This window comes from Sylvia atricapilla, chromosome 2, assembly GCF_009819655.1.
Source record: "Sylvia atricapilla isolate bSylAtr1 chromosome 2, bSylAtr1.pri, whole genome shotgun sequence".
Taxonomy (NCBI): Eukaryota; Metazoa; Chordata; class Aves; order Passeriformes; family Sylviidae; genus Sylvia; species Sylvia atricapilla.
The window spans coordinates 43,075,853-43,093,831 of NC_089141.1; the positions used below are offsets into that span (position 1 = coordinate 43,075,853).

Genomic DNA, 17,979 nt, shown 5'->3' on the forward strand with positions numbered 1-17,979 from the left:
GTGGCCTCTGTGAGCTAGCTGGATTACAGTTAGTTCGATAAGCAGAATCAAGATCAAGTTCTAATCATGATTAGTGCTGTCCAAGCACGGTAAGAAGTTGCCCTTTAGAAAAAAAAAAAACAATGTTGAAATTATGATATATACAATGAGAATGAGGAGAGAAAGTAGCATGACATTAGCTAATGTATATTACCTTGTGATGGTGTTAAATATCTAACTCAGAATCATGATCAAGAGCAATCACTGTATTAGGGATGAAATGTAAAATCTGATGGACAATCACAATTTACAATTTCACCGCAGTCAGTGAGTTTCACTCACTATGCAGCCCAGGAGCACTATATTATTTTGATATGGCAATGCCTTCAAAAAAATCACATTTACAGCGAAATGTGCAAGAGTTCCCTAAAAACTTACATTTCTAATTAGCAAATGAAAATCAACTTTCAAACAAATTCCAAAATAACAACCATATAACATTCAAAATACTTCAGCATTGCACCTTTAAATAGCTACACTGAATTCTACATTCACAGGATAATATTATTGCTAATACTCACAAATAAATTCATAAAAGTTATATCCTTACCTGATCATACAACTTTTCATCTACTAGGAGGTAAGTCTTTGCCCAGCGCTTGAGGAACCATACAATATCTTTGCCCATCTGGGGGCTCAGGAGGTGTGTGAGATTTGCCCTTATTGCTCTAGATTCTACTTCTGACACTCTTAAAATAGCAGATAGCAACCTGCAGATTTAAAATGCAAGGAGAATGCTAAGAGTGGTTTCTGGAGAAGGAATGCAACTACCAAAGCCACTTTAATTTTTCACAAAATACAACAGAAGGATCAGGATAATACAAAGCACTTCAAGTCTAATCAAGTAAAAAGCACCTGAATTTAATGTTTTTGAAATGCAAGGTGAGAGAGATAGGGAGAGGGAGAGAGAGAGAGAAAATAGAGCAATACACTCTAAAAAGTAAAAATTATGCTTTAAAAGATAAGATTTAAAAGAATCCCCACAAACATCATGACAAATGGACTACTTGGGAGTGCCTGAAAAGCTGTTTTCAAAAACTGCTTTTTCCTTCCTTGCACCATAAAGTTTAGAGATCAAATGGGTTCTAACTGTGGAGTGCGACACATACAAAAAAACAAATACAGGAATGACCAGTTATTTTTCTCTTATTCATTACTGCTAGGAAATAGTCTGAAATAGTAAATCATGAGGAGATTGCATTAATACAATCAGTCCATATAACTGCATTAAATACTAGACTTTGTGGTACATAAACTGAATTTCCTAAGAATGTGATTGCACACAAGAAATTTAGGGGCTGACAGTGGCCTATTTATTGAAGACATTTCAGAGTTATTGCCAAAGAGCCTCCAATCTCTCCTTATTTTGATCTGCTTTTATTCCCACCAGAGAATTAAGAAATCCTCTTAGTGGCCACTTCTTGAAGTGGCCAATAGTATAAGTGAGCAGTATTCAACCTTCTAAACACTAGGCACATATATCATTCCTAATGAAGGTCCGGTCCATTTTTTCTACCTTCTTCCCAGGAGAAAACATTTAAAGAACACAACAACTAATCAACTAATCATGTCAACTAAGAGTAGGATGCGGTCTTCTGAAGGGTAAGGATTCAAACTGAGGAGACCTTTGTGAACATCAGCCTTGCAAGAAGAGAAGGGAAATCTCTCCTGCCTCTTTTACAGGTTGACAGTGATGTGTGTACATAACTGACAATTCCTCATGCTCTGAAGATCAATTCTGCTGCTACTGCCAAGCTTGGGCAGTAACCCATATTCAAAGTAGAGAAGCTCACTGATGTTCTGAAAAGCATTTGCTTAAGCTGTATATGTGCTGAATGAATGTTAAAGTATATATTATCTAAAGATTTTGATCTGCCAACTTTTTTTACTTCAGTAGTTTTAAGGATTTTCTGTAAAAAAATTGATCAAAGGTAGGTTTTCAGCAGAAATATAAAAAACATTTCTGTATAATTCTAAGTCTTTGGCTCATGATGTCTGTTAAGACTATCAGGTCAGTCTTTCCTTTTTCAATGTTCAGTGTTTACATATTGCTTGCTTTTCACATTCATAGAAGTCTACTCACATCCTAGGTCTTTTTTCTCTGACAAAGCACTTAACACAATTCATAATACAGGATGCATCCTTACCTAATTACAGAATCGGTTCTGTTGTACCCTGGGATGGAAGAGGCCTTTTCTCCTGGAGATCCCAGAATCTGAAGCGTTGTATTGATGTCAACCTCAGCTGAATGTTTAATGGAATATTCCATTACTTCTGGAGGTATTAGCGGAGTCTCTCCCTGAGTATCATTAGCCAAGAGGTAGCCTTACATTAAAAAAGAAAGAGTGATCACAACTTTCTACCCTAGGTTAACTTATGGCTTTCTGATTGAAGAATCCATAGGCTTAACTGCAGACGTCACAGCAGAATCAAATGTTTATACAGACCTTGACTAACACTGCTTAAATGCATACAAGTTAATTAGAATCCTTACAGCCATTCAGTAGGTAAAGTCCTAAATTGGGAAGAAACCGAGACTGGAAAAAAAGCCCATCAATTTAAAAACCAATAAAAGGAGACAAGTTTTGCTTCATGTAAAAGTGCTACAGTCAATTTATCTACTTGGGGGAGGGACAAGACAACATTTTGTCGTCATTTTTTTCTTCTTCTGCTATGTGGTAGAAAAGCCTTGTTTTACAGCTCCCCTGCTGAGTCCATATCATTCAGGACTTCTGTTTTGCTAACATCTCAAATCTGTCAGTCTTTCAGACCTGAAGTACCCATGCTGTAACACAGTTTTCCTCACCTAGCAACTGCAGATCAGATGAAGTATGGGTTTTCTTACAAAACTCTAGTATCTAGATAACAATCATTCCAGTTTTAGTTGTAGTTTTCAATATCTGATTTCATAACCATCTGTGAGCTACAAACACCATCTCAGTGTTACAAATATATTATAAATTCATTCATGTCAACATCTGAGAGTAACTAAAACACCAGATCTGCAAAAAAGTCCCACAAATATTTCATACATTATGCATTTCTCCAAGCAAAGTACAGGCTTGGTTCTTAATAGGTTTGCAAACTTAAGCAATATACCACCATACAAAAATCAAACCCAAAAAGGCCTTAAATTCAAGAGGCTCTAAATTTAGAGTAAAAAGACTCTAAATTCCCCGAAACATAACATAAGGTCACAGATCATCAGCATTGAGAAGGTCTAGAACTTAATTCTCTGTCACCATTACCCTGATCTCATGTTGGTTCCCTTATTAAATCATGTGCACCCAGCCAACACCACTGATACCATAAACAGACTAATTTCTTGAATACGCTGACTGGTAAGACAACTCAAAAAATCTGTAACAAAATTAGTTGTAGGAATTTCCAACAGACATTGATGAAACCTTTACACGAGGTAATCATTGCAGATAACATTCCTGTTACTCAAGACAGATGACAGTAAGACAAGGACTTTGCAAGTCCTGTATCTAAGATGAAATCATCCTAAGGGATAAAATGTACAGTCAATCAAGAGTAGTTGATATACAGGGATTTTTTTTCTGAGGTGTTCCAGCTGCAATAAGACTACGAGAACAAATACTATTTAAAGTTTTCACTAACCTGTGACTAAAATAAGCCAATGAATATCCTCATACAGGTCATCAAGCACTTTATTGTCAATTGAACCTGATGCTGGTGAGGCAAGTAACTGCTGCTGATGTCTTTGCAACTGTCCATGGAGCCTTGTCACTCGGTCTTCTAACAAACTGTGGACAAATAACAAAGTAGCTTCACTGTTTTTACACTATTTTGGCAAAGTTAGGTTTTTCCCATGTGACAACTTTATTGATTTGCCTTCACGACTTTTTTTTTTTTGGGGGGGGGGGGGGGGGTGGTACTTACCTTGTGAGAAGAGGTATGCAGTGTTCTGCAGCAATCCTCCCCAGCATGCCTACACTGGCCAACTGGTCACAGAACTGGTCTCTGTCATCTTCCTGCAGCTCACTTATTTCTTCTTCTTCTCGAGAGGCCACACCATTGGCAGTCTTTGGTTATTTCAACAAAATTAGAAGCAACCAGTTAGGGTCATACTTATTAAATTCATTACCACCACAATTTTCTGCCTTATTTTGGCTCCTTCTTGCAAGGTAATTTGCATGTATGAACAACAGACTTGTACTAAATTAGACACGAGAATTAAAGAGTCAACATGGTTCATATTGTTTTAAAATCAGCATTTCACAAATTCACTGCCAAAATGCCACATTCAGTTCATCTGCTAATATTTTGATAGTTCTCAGTTGTCTGAGATCTTACACAAATCACGTAATAGGCAGTATTTTTCATGATGAACTGAATGTTAGCCCATTCATTAAAAGTTCTCCCTAACCTACTGTTTGAGGGGAAATAGAAGTTTAAAAACTACTACTAAATTAAAAAAAAGTACATTGAAAGTAAATGCTATAGACTCAGAAAACAGCAGACTAATAATCTTGACGATCTCAGTTTTATTTCTTGCTGATGCAGGAGTTGCACTGTTCAATTTCTCAAAGCTTATCTTGGTTGCATTATAAAACTATTTAAATGATAATCAGATCTTATTCCTTGAAGAGATGAACCATGATATGAAGAAACCAAGTATAAATATTAAAAGTGTTTCTTTCTTATCTCTTTAACATAAAATTTATGCAAGTAACTAAGTAAAATACAAGAGGCAGAGAAAGCCATCAGTCTGCTTTGTTTCTATAGAGGCTCTGAGAAACTGAATCCACACACAGGTCCTCATGCAAACTGCTTTTAACTCATCTTTTCTTTATGTAACCTAGCAAATCATTCTCTTTTGGCAACTTCAAAGTTGCAGCTGTTTACTGAAGGGTGAGCCTCTGCTCTTAAAGCAGAGACTGAAAGTTCCTGTTACTGCTTTGATATAGAACAAGAAGCATTCTAAAATGCCAGCTGTGGCTTTTAAAGGTTACCCATGGGATAAATTACTTATCTCACAGAATGACATGAATCAACCTGTGTACATAAGTTATGTAAAGACCGCCTGATATGAATTCAAAGCTCTCTCGTGAAATATTTCTCTCAGTTTTGGCACTGTTATTACCATCTGTTACATATTGAGATAGCAGAATTATGTTTTACATAGTGCTTTTCAGGATGAGGTATCTCTTGAGATCTTTGCACAGCATCAAATTAAAGGGAGATTTTATACAGTTATTGAATAGAATCTGTGCAATAACTAACTCATCCAACAACTTCATCCAACTTTCTGTATAAGAATCTATTTTAGTAAGATCCAGATTCCTGGCAAATAGACTAATCATCTTTCTTTCTCAATGGCTCAAGAGATACTTGATGTACCTTTACATTTTCTCTAGACAGTCAACGGTTCAAAAACTCAACTGGGAATTTATTTTATCCGAAAGGACCACATGATATTCCAAGTTTCTTCTACTTAGAGCACAGTCAGTCTACATTTTTTCAGATATTTATGCATGTCAGTTATATTTTGGAGACAGTGCACGGGAGGCAACAAGCATAAAAAAGGCCCCCAATTTCACCAAGAATTTTAACTAGAATTCTAATCCAGAAGGAAGGCCAAAATTTTAGTCACTGTATGCACTGATTTGAGTTACAAGTTTACTTTTTCCTAAGTGATTTTTAACTTTGCATTCTTTTAGTTCCTCTCCAGAATAAGTGCAATGGACTGGGAAATCACAACAGAGTAACAAGTTCAGCAATTTCTTTCATTTCCAAAGTCAGAAATGGAAATTCTATACTAGCTGCCTTGAGCTACATAATATATATGAACCAAAAGACATGGGCTAGTTACTGTATGTTATCATCCAAAACTACTACAATGAAGGCTTACCAAATTCCTCGTGCCATCAGGAGCAGCTAGATGGCACTGAATGTAGGAATTAAAGACTTGAACAGCATGTTGGGTAAAGAAACCTTTATGGAAATGTTTGTCATCTTGGACCAAAGTAAGCCAAGATTCCAGCAACTTATCATATGCCTCCATATATACCATGTCATCTTTGTCAAGCTGTAAGAGATGAAAAAAAAATCTTATTACTAAACTAAACCAGAGAAACATACTTATATTTATCATTGTTTTACAGATGTTCTTCTACTGTTGAAACAAACAAATAAACAAAAAAAAAGGATGTAAGGATAGCTAAGAAAATATCAGAATGAACTGAAGCAATGCATTGAAAAGGTCACTGCAGCTTTCATGCCTGCTAAGCTTTAAGAACCTGTCAATGTGTTTAGCTATTTCTCCTCATCTGATGTTTCATAGAGATTTATAGGTATTCCACTGCCTCTGAAATAAAAAGAGAAAAAACAATGATTCCAGAGGAAATCACTGCAAAATTGCAAGTGTTCAAAAAACCTTGTAACAGGTAGCCCATTTTGATGATGAATCACAACTTCTCATTCTATAAGCAAACCAAAACCCAATGAATTAGAACAGAGTAAGCCTGCACCTATAATTACTTAGTGCATTTCAACTGATGCTTCTTGCTTTTAATTATTCATGTGCTTCTATATAGTACATAAATTGCAAAAGGAAATAACTTCTCTGAAAAACAAAGTCCTGAGTTGCAGGCAAACTAAAGAATACAAAGAGCAGACTTTTTTTTTTTTGATGCAAGAATTGAACATTTGTAAGTACCTCCAACTTCAAAAAAACTTCCACATGACTGTGCAGATAAACAGCCTACTAAAATGTTGTCTTATCAAGTTTTAACCAACAGGATGGCTTACAGAAGTTACTCTGAGACAGAAGAGGTTAGTAAAATGGTTCAATGATGAAATAAAGAGATATTAAGGCCTTAATCATGCTCCAGACACAAGAATTCCTGACTTCCAGTGAAGTTACAAACACAGTTGGATGAACAGGCAAGGAAAAGAAAACACTGGCTGGATGACTGATTAAGAGGAAAAACTGATATCACATTGGAAGCATTCCAAGATAGCTTCACAGCATCCTTTTGTAACTGCAAAGCTGTCTTATTTCCAGAAGTTAACATATGGGACATACTGATGCAATTGTGAAAACAAAACCTGACGATGACAAGGAGAGAGGCATTCAACACTAACGCAAGCAATAAATTTAGGAAGGACACGTCTTTTAAAAACTTGGCTAAAGGACACATGAATTTATAGACAGTTATTCAGTCCTGAAGTATTTTGGCATGTATGTAATATATTTACAACTATAACTTATATATATTACATTTAATAATTTTTAATAATTGGGAGCATAAACAAATAGACATGTCTTTATGAACAACAAAATACCCTCAAATATAGCCAATCCATTTATTTGAAAAGGTAATAAGGAAGTGAATGCCATAATGAAAAATAATTTCACCACCTGGAGATATTCTCATAAGCAATCTAGGACTAATAAGTGCCTCCATAAAACAAATGCCCAAACAGTAGAAAGATTTTATCAATATTGAAACAATATGGTTCCAAAGAAACCCTACTAAAATATCTCAGTCCTTATTTCAGATTACCTACTGCTGGGCTACCAAAGATGTCATACAGGCAAATGCTGTGCTGTAGACTGGGAGCTGAATAATATTGATGGATCAAAACTCAGACCTTCAGGACAGGCAAAATAAGCCCAGTAAATTTAAAGCAAAGATGCTTAATTCCTCTTAATTTCCTCTATGGGAAACAAAAGAAATTTGGTCCTTCCTTCCTAGTTTGCTGACCCTTTGAAAAAAGAACACATTGAAAGTTTGTCAAGCAGCAACAAGCTGCAAAGAGTGGGAAGCCCAGCAGATTGGACTAAATTGAGAATGATCTCTGCTATCACATGATATTGGAAAAAATACCATGAAGGAGGAACAGTACATCATTATTAGTTTCTAGAAAAATAAGCCTTTGATACATTTTTTTATTGTGTCTTTTCATCCAACATCCTGTTCATACTCTTCACTAATTCAGGTGGACTATTTGATTCTACTTCTGCATAAGCATTAGTGTTGAGCAAGGCAGAGCATAGCTGTGGATGAGCATCCTCTCACACACCCAGTGCCATTAAGGGGAGAGATTACTGGTCCACTTTGACCTATAAAGGGCTGAAGCTTACTGTCCTCCCTCCACCAGTGTAGCTGGTTGAGGCAAATGTTTCAACTTCCTTCAGCCAATCTCACCAGCCCAAATTGCAGGCTAATGTGAAACAGCATTTAAACCTAATACTTGGATTGTGGGGTTTTCCCCATGGTTGAAAATCAGTACTAGATGCTTTGAAGTGGTTTGCAGAGTTTGATTTAGGATCCCCATATTTGACAGTTTTCATAGCAGGTCTTCAGCTAAGTGGATTCTTTGTGCCTGATGGGGTTTCTGCCATGTTCATATGGTATATTCTGCTGGCATATGAACTAGCAGAAGTACGGGAAAAACGGTTTTACCAACTGACAAAGCTTAAGGAGTACACCTGCCTGCATTCTGCTGCATTTCACACTTCTGAAAAGCCCCAGGAATATTATCTGAGGAATCTACTCAGCCCAACATACATGGTATTTTATATGTCAGAAAGCTCTTAATTTACAGACAGCACATGATCTTGCAGAAAGTATCACTGCATGCATTCTAAAAGAAATTCGGGGAACACATTAGCCATGGCCAGGACATTTCTAAGCCAAAAGATTGTTTTCAGGGATGCAAAGTAATACTTCTATAGGCACAGCACACAGTATCATTGCACCAGATAGTGGTACAAGCTAGTGTAAGCTCCTGCTAAGAAATTGTTTTAAGTGGCATAATGTTGAGCACTCTTTTCATTAATTATGACTCTGTATTCCAGTTCTCAAGTAACAAGATGCTGAGGAAACGACATCCCTCTAGTTCCTTTGAATTTAAATGATAGCTGCCTATGGTTTTGATGAATCTTATAAAGGCTTCATGAGCATTTCTATATATATTGGTAAATGCCGAATTACGTATTCAATATTCTACTAGAAAATCTCGAAAACACACAAATTTTGACCAATGAAGTTTGGAAATGAGCTTTATTTTAGTTTCTAAATTTAAACACCAATTTTTTGATTAAGACATAAAAAAAGTTTAAGTGAGCACTGGGCCAAATATAATACATTTTAATCTTGCAGAGAAGATGATCTAATGTTCTGCAATGAATGCTAGTTAATACACCTGCACTCTCTGGTGAAGAAACACGTCCATCAGCTTTGTAACCAAATAATTCTGTAATTATTTTCAAACTCATTCTGTCCCTACACCAAATTGTCCAAATAAATAATATATCGTTCCTCATGATAGTGGGTAAATATTAGTTAGTATCTTGATAGTCTCATTTTAAATCTAATAGCCACTGCACATAAAGAGCTGAAATGCAAGATTATTTGCCTTAATTCTTGTGTAATTTTCCTTAAGCTTTGTGTCCTTGGTAGTTTTTATTTTAATGCAACTTTTAGGAGCAGAACACTCGGGTTATGCCAGCTGCTCTTTAACGTTACAGATGAAATTTGAAAGAAAAAAAATCCTCTTAATTCCTGTGCTAGATTTGTATGCACAATTACCATTTGAACTGTGTCAGTAATGAAGGTATGATCTGAACAACTTAGATGTATGATGTTAACCACAGATCTTAATGGCTACACTCACTTAAAACAAACTCTTGACTCAGAACTCTAGGCAGCAGTTAAGTTTCAGTCTGTCCATATGTTCATGCAGTCATTTTAAACTTTCAGGACTGCAGCTTGTTCATTATCTACAACAGCAAGTCAGCAATACTTTAAGACTTTAACATTTTCAATTAATCCTTACACCTCACTTAAAAAACTGAGATGCACTTTAAATCGAAAGAAAGTCTGAAAGATGCACGCAGTGTGTAATTAAGTATTACACTGCATGAAATAAAATCTTCTCATATGTGATTTCAGAAATGTCTAGGACAAAACTACTGACTTCACAACAGTTATTCAGTTATTAATAAAACAGCCGAATTCTCATGTCACTTACGCTTATCATAAATACAAGTGAAAAGGGCTACCCACTTTCTTGAGAGCAGCTACTTACCACTTCTTCCAAGGCAGCGCTTCTTCCAAAAGAACAGGTGAGGTGTGCGAGGCAGTTAACAAATGAAGAGAAAAGTTCATTTGGAATGGCCGTTAAAATATTGCGAGGAAATACAGTTATCAGATTGCTGATAATACTGGAAATTCCCACTGCTTCAGAGTCTTCTATTTCAATTCTATAGATAGAAATAGCAGTTTTTTGCCATTAAGAAAATTGCTAAAAGGGAATTGGTTCTGTTGATAAATTTTCAATCAATAAATCTATTTCATAATGAGCACCACCTACTTTAAGCTGCCCTTTTTCAATTTAAGCAATCCAACAGTCAGCACAAATTATATCCAGAAATAAGCAAGCCATACCATTTCTCCACACAGATATGCTACAGTCCAAACTAAATATTGAAAGATGCCATCTAAATTTAGAGAGCAGGCATACATACCCATTGATAGTATTCAGTAATCCCTCAATGAAGTGTGCCAGGTAATCAACTTGTGAACCTTCATCAGGAAAGACTGGCCCGTGCAAAGATGCCAGCTGTGCCAGGCACTGTAATGAATCTTGGGCCATATCTGTATCTTCTCTGATTTTTCGATGTACCTTTCAGGAAGTGAGGTAGTTAATAATACATGAAAACAGGGTGTTCTTACAACAGTCACATGGCTCTCAATCCAAAAGAGCACACACCAAAAAAAGCTTACTATAACTTCCACTCAGTCTGAAACACAACAGTTTCTGCAACTCCCTAAACCATAGCAAACATCAAGATCGTGACTCAGCTCACACAGTCTCAAGCCTTAAATTAACTCACTGAAACTAACATTTAGTTAAAGCTCACCTACATGCTGAAAATTGAACTATCTATTGAATGTTATGTCTTAAAGAGAGAAACAGATGCCAGCCAGTCAGACATGCTGCTCCTTCTAAAAACAGCAATAATGACAGTCATCTCTATTATGCTAACTATGCCTAGGCTATAGAGTCTTGCTAAAGTTAGTCAACAAGTTCAATCAAGATTATATAGATGCTTCTTTAGCAGAGGTAAACACTGAAGACATATACAAAAACGAATGCATCACTTCCTTGGCAACACCCTTATATTATATAAGGCCAATAGTAATCTTCCCACATTTGTGCAAACTGTTACGTCATTATTTGGGTTGTTGAGATTGTCCAGATTTGAATCTTACGACTTCAGTAAACATAGTCTCACATACTTATTTTCATCAGTCAAGTATGGATTTAAAAAAATTATAGGCTCATGCCTATTTTTTCACAGAAGATATATTGAGTAAATAAACAAATGAATATAGAGTAGCTTTTTCATCCAGAAGTGAAATTTAGCTAAATTATTTCAGCAATGTTGTATCAAAAAGTACAGTTAAAACACTAACCATTTTTCTGTGGTGTTACAGTTGCAAGTTCACCCAAACTCATAACTAGTTGGATTAGCTGCACAGTTAATCTCTGAAAGATCAAACTAGCAGGAGAAACAAACCCTGCAACATAAATACGCCTCCTAATATATGTCCCACGTGAGGCTGAGATTAGAAATGAAGGCTCTCACTCTTAACACAGCAGTCCTGCCAACTTTTGCAAGGTTATTAAAATTTCTCAGATCAGATAAAAATTACTACCATTTACTTACATTACTTCAAAGAGCAAACTACCACAGCAAGCCTCAACCACTGCAAATCAGGAATCTAAAACCAGAATTGACAGCATACCGCCCTGGCTAGCTTTCATTCAAAAATAATAAAATACAGGCAAGCGTTTACTAGTAAGTAAAATGCAAATGTATTAAAACAAATCTGCATATTATTAAAAATATTTTTCTTATCACAAATAAGTAATTGTAAACCAATCAAGGAAACAGATATGGAACTCTGACAACTTCATACTATTAAATGCAGAAGGGTTAACATGTAAGCCAAAAAGTTATTTGCATGTGGAGGTTCACAGCTGACAGTAGCAACTGTCTGGATAGTCTAGACAGCTGTTCAGATTGTGTGTAGCTGCTGAGAGTTCTGCCACTGATTTTTTTCACCTTTTCAAAACTGCTGGATAAACTTGCAGTAAAAAAAAATAAAAATTTAAACTTCTTGAAAATACTATCAAGTAAGGACATGTATCCAAACACATACTGTCAAGCAGCACTGGAGAGTTACATTTACATTGTCTTATAACAACTTCATCCAAGTTTTGAGCATATTTCTCTGCTTTGCAAAAATGAAAAAAAAGCCTGAGAATGCCGAGTTCTCAGATCCCAAGAGACGTAACCTAAGTTAAATTGCATAGCAAATGAATTTATAAGCCAATATATGTTGCTGCTGCAGTAAGTCCTAGCTGAGCGATGACTACAAATTTCTCCCAACAGTTGTAAAAACAAAACAAGTCCTATCAATTTAACATAGTGGGGCTTTTAAGTTACAGAAATTGTGTACTATATTCCCCTCTCCCAACACTCCTTCCTCCTTATCCCTTCTAAAATATTCTACTTTAATTTTCGTGGATTTCCTTTGTGCTGAGGAAAGAGATGCAGAATTCTGTACGCTAAAAGTGGCTAGAAAACTACAACTACATTACTTATTTTCAGCTGTTCTGTCGAGCAAATGCTTTAGTATCAGTGAACACACACTGCTTGTTTGATCTTTTCTGAGCGCTGTTACACCTTATCTGAAAGATTATTACTCTGCTACTGCTCATCGTGCTTGCTTTTGTCTGATGAGTACATGTCCAGAAGTATTAAACATATAAAAGTTGAGATAACTATAAACCTTTTTCTGTTGCTAGTGATCATCAGTTTAAAGCAATTAAAAGGCAAAATACAAATTCAGCACCCTAGGAAAAAGACAACTCTGTCTGCTTCGATAAGCAAGCTGAAGTGAACAGAATCAGTCCTACCTGATGCAAAAGGAAGAGTCCGACAATACAGTTTTAGAACAGGAAGGAGCTGCTTTCCCTGTGGTCTGGACTATGAAAGTTGAAGAAAGAAACTTACTGTAAAGAAAAGCTCCATAACTCTGCTGTCCAGGAGGGTCTCGCGCCAGGATTCTGTTGGCTTTAGCATCACATTTTGTGAGGATTCAAACATAGCTATATAATGTCTGCCCAGTTATCTGGTGTCAAGGTCAACAATAACATTCCTACTTGGCTTTAAAAAAATCCTAGATACAACAGGATCCATTCACAAAGAATGTAATGGAAACAAACTTTAAGCCTCTTCACATACACAGCATAATTCATGCATGAGGCCAAGGAATAAAAGGTATTAAGTATTGAAAAAAAGAATGCTCCAGGAATGTTAGATAACAGTTTGATCATAATTATGAGACATACCATAGCGATACGATCACTTTGATAACCAGGGTGTCTAATGTGACACAGCGAGAAGGGAAAAAAGCAACCGCAATAAACAGGTGTTAAAATTTATGCAAAATAGGAAATAATTTCCTAAAAAATTTTCCTGGCAGCTTTTAAAAAGGCCTTACCATAGCTAAAGATAGCTCATTGAAATCTATATCCTATTTTTCTAAATAGCCAGATATGTGTCACAGAATGCAGATATGTTAGCCCTGCCTTTATCTACATTTTCTAATCATACTGAGAAGAACAATAGCACAAGTCAGCACAAGGCATCATCGTATTCAACATGAAAAATGTGCATGGTGTAAAGACACAATTTTACTGCACTCATTTCAGCTCTCACTGTATTTTGTATTTTGGCATAACTCAATTTACAAAATTCTGCAAATGTTCTAGTACAGAAAAAAACAGAGACATGAGCAAAACCATTTAGACAAACAGGTTCAATTATTTGTCAGTCTGATCACACAACAGTTTTTATCAAAAATTTTTGGAAGTATTTCCCTTTGTGACACCACTCATTTGAAGTAGTAGTTGCTAAGTTAAAGTAGTTTTACTAATGTTCTATTTGTCTTACTTAAACCCTACATTATCCTCTTTGATCCCTTTCTAACCCAACCGTCAGAGTAAGTAATAGCATGTTCAGCTGCATATAATTTACTTACTGATAATTAACAGCATTACCTTTTGTAGTATAAGTAATCCAGTACCATAAAATGTGTATAAGAAACTATTTCTATGTCTAGAATGAAATAAATTTTACAATGGCATAATTCAAGGCAGTGGATCCCTTAACTTATGATGGGTTTTGTTTAAGGGAACAATATTTAAAGCAATCAAGTAGTTCAATACAAAAAATTGTGCCACAAAGTAGGATGCATAATTTCAGTTTGTTTATACTTGCCTTCTGAATTCCATCACAAAACAAAATTCCTAATGACACTGTGCAAAACCACATTCCAAAAAAAATGGACTTTTTCCACAGTACAGTAACAAGTGCACCTTTACCAGTGGTATGTGTCCAGGACTGTTATACTGCACTTTATACTGCATAAAAACAATATCAGGGGTTTTCACATTAGTGCAAAATAAAAGCAGTTTCACAATTTTCAAGATTACCAATGTGTGTCGAACTATACCAGATCTGAATTATTTCAGATGGGGAAAAATAGAAGTCACAGAATTTTCTACTTTAGTTCCACCTGAAACACTGATGTAATTTAATTGGTCAAATATGCTTTGGTTTTACCCACTAAAAAAAAAAAAAGAAAAATGTGCATGAAATTATCACATGCAAGCATCCTTAATCAAGAGTAATATTCAAAATTAAAACTAATCTGGCAAATTAAGCTATGCCTTTTCCCCCTTCTATTTGGAATGCTTTAGTCAAAAATAGTATTTTAAAATTGCTTACTGACAAGAATGTCCTTTACCTTTGTGGGTAAAATATCTGTTCATTGAACATCACAAATTATGACTCCACCTATCATGGACATCTTGCAGCCATTTTCCAGTGTGTACTACATATAGGCAGGCATTAGCAGAAGCTGACTGTGGAGATGCTGACTGCCACAAAGTACTCCAGCTTATGTTGTGCTACAGTTTGGTCTTAGTAACAGCAGTCTAGTTAGGCCAAACCTGAAAAAAATGGCACTAAATTACCTCGTACATAGGTGTACACAAGACAAATGCATTCTTCATCAACCAAAGATGAAGAATGCAGGTTCTTTGCCAAGACTTACAAAGAAACAAAAAGTACAGAATAAGCAAAACAGGTTTTTTTCTAAGCACTCAAGCTTATGATTTAGACTTACAACACATCTAAATGATCAGCATAGATTAGTCTGTTATGACATCCTGGAGAGTTTGGTGGGGGTTTTTTTGTTTCCAGAATGAAAAACAATCATAAACAACTTCTGGTAATAATACAAATGTTTCTAACATTCTTAGGTCTACTGAGGAATGATTAACTTTTAATAAAATTCACTTTGAATGATACGGAAATCCAGGTTAAAAAATAGCTTCCAGAAGTATGTCAACATTTCACTCATTTTGCAAGACTTAAGGCACTGATTCCTTCTGAGAATTGAATCTTCTGCATGAATCAGGTTATTCAGTGACTGTGAACCAAACTCTACTAAAAATCATAAGAACATAATTAGATGCCTTAATGTATGATAAGGTCTATATGCTGGCTATTACTGCCTAGAGAGGAAGACAAGAAGACCATAATGTTAAAAGAGATTTTCTTTCACCTTTGACTCTTTTTATGCATATAGACATTAGCTCTATGCTTGGTTTTGTTTCACAAGTTCGAGAAATACAAGTAGTTTTTTCAAAATTATAAATTTTTTATTTTAAAACTAATTTAGAAAAAATAGTTTGAAGTTTTATGTGCTTCTTGGAACACAAAAATAAAAAACTAATAAACGTGTAGTTTTCCTCTCACTCACAGCATCTGCCCCAGGAAGGGACTGAAGATGAATATCAAAATATTTCACATCCTAGTAATCAGGGATTAGAATATTGTACTTCAATACTTCAACAAATTCCAGTATCTGAGAATGAATCCCATAATCTTTTTCCCAAAAGAGGCAAGGCTTATTCTTCCATAACACACTAAGTCTGGAACTCAAAAATCAAAGCAAAGATTTCCTCTATCAGAAAGTAGTATTTGTAAGTTTGTGCACAGAAGTGAAGTTTCCCTCCATCTCAGAAATGGAGGGAAAACTCCTGGAGTGTTAAGGTCTGAATATCTTTCTTAAAAGTTATTTTAATCACTTTACTTTTGTTGTTTGAAATATTCCTGTACTTCGTGCCAGTCATAAACTTGCATTTTAAAAATAAAAAACTGCATTAGAAACTCCATTGCCCTCCAGTGTTATTGTCAAATACTCATTTTATCTGGATTTTTAAGACCTCTGGCTTTTTAGCTAGTGAGCCATGCACATGGGATGAGTCTAAGGAGCAACTGCCTAAAACTGCTGCAGAGGCTTGCTGCCCCCTACGGAGAAATCCTTCACAGACCTTTCCATACCTCACACTCCTGGTAAACACATCCAGCATCCAGGACAAGGAGCATATGCTTTAATAGTATTAAACACAAGTATTCCTAACAGTCACGAGAATGAAACAATACTTTGTGTTGGAGACACTGGACTCAGATTGCAGGAACAGGAGTAGGAAGTGCAGGAACACCCATGCTAATTTTAAACCTGGCCAATTCCAGAGCCATGCCAGTACCAAGGCTCATGACCACCCATGCGGATTCTGCAGTTCTTGGTACATTCTGCTGCTACAGTTATGAGCTTATGATATGCAAGCTGATAATTTCCAGCCTAACTGGCACTTAAAGCACCCATGCACAAGTGACTGCCACACAGATGTGGCTCAGGAGTCACACCTTTCCACCACACACCAGCTGCCACCCAGGGTGCTGTAACCATCACTGCCAAACTGGAAACTTAAAAACCACTGGGGTGAGAAAATAGAACATAAGCTCCCCTTCCCAAAAAGGGTCATTCCTGGTCTCTTTTCCTCTTATGATATTAATGATGTTATGATGTTCCTACATTGTTAATTGATGACAAAATTCATTCAAGAAAAGTTAAATGATAAAAGATTAATTGTTAAAAAGTTCAATATCAATACAAATACGTTTAGTGCAATTATGACAGAATTCAGGGGATCTTCCAATCTTCTTGGGTTTGCCCAAAGTTGCTAGAAAGGACTGACAAGAAAACACAGTGTCCTAAAAATAATTTCTAAACATCAGGGATTACCAAGCCATGTCAGTTTCCCCCTAAAAATGAGTGGTAGGTAATTAAATCTGATATGCAGCTCTCTTAAATACAGCTGTGTCATTTACATCGAATTTTGCTCTATATCTCAAACAGCAGACAGGACAGCATCTCAATGCTTCATTTTTCAGGTAAGAACAGACTGATTCAGGGTAATTCCAGGCTGCTAACAAACACAAGGCCTATGGAAAGCAGCTGAAGAAATCTATGTCGTTCTCCTTGGTACAGGTAGAATTATTTCTGTTGCTGTGCAACAAATCAAACCAGGGGCCAAATCCTACTAAAAAAAACCCCACCACATTTTTAGCCAGGTGGTTCCCTGCTCAGCATCATCCTCATGGCAGGTTATAAGGCAGGATGCCTTTTCAGCAGCAATGCCAACTTGGACCATTCCTCAAAACCAGCCTTGAGCCTTGAGTTTTCTGTGTGGTTTTCATGCACTTCCATTATGCACAACAGATGCTACCAATCTGGGTTGGACTGAGTTCAAATCTTAAAAGTCTGCAGAACTGTATGGTTCATAGAACCTCACAGACAGGTGTCTCATTCTGGCTTGAGGTTTAAAAGACATTTTCAAAACAGAGACATTAAGAGCTTTCTTCCCTTAACTGCATGACCAAGGAACACAAAAATGTTCAGATCAGAAAAAAGCTTCAGTCAGTTAATACAACTGTCATGGCATCAGCGATTCCAATGGAACAGCAATGATGTG

General features: G+C 36.1%; 1 protein-coding gene across 1 annotated transcript in view; it reads right to left on the reverse strand.

The window, feature by feature from the left end:
* The window catches only part of XPO4 (exportin 4), a 76,306-nt gene that overhangs the window by 17,953 nt on the left and 40,374 nt on the right, over positions 1–17,979 (reverse strand). The window contains exons 7-14 of the mRNA XM_066313048.1: positions 13,103–13,215; positions 10,544–10,701; positions 10,105–10,279; positions 5,918–6,094; positions 3,946–4,088; positions 3,664–3,809; positions 2,187–2,364; positions 590–749 (exon numbers count right to left, since the gene is read on the reverse strand). Coding sequence (XP_066169145.1) covers positions 590–749; positions 2,187–2,364; positions 3,664–3,809; positions 3,946–4,088; positions 5,918–6,094; positions 10,105–10,279; positions 10,544–10,701; positions 13,103–13,215 — 1,250 coding nt within the window. The remainder of the gene's footprint in view (positions 1–589; positions 750–2,186; positions 2,365–3,663; positions 3,810–3,945; positions 4,089–5,917; positions 6,095–10,104; positions 10,280–10,543; positions 10,702–13,102; positions 13,216–17,979) is intronic.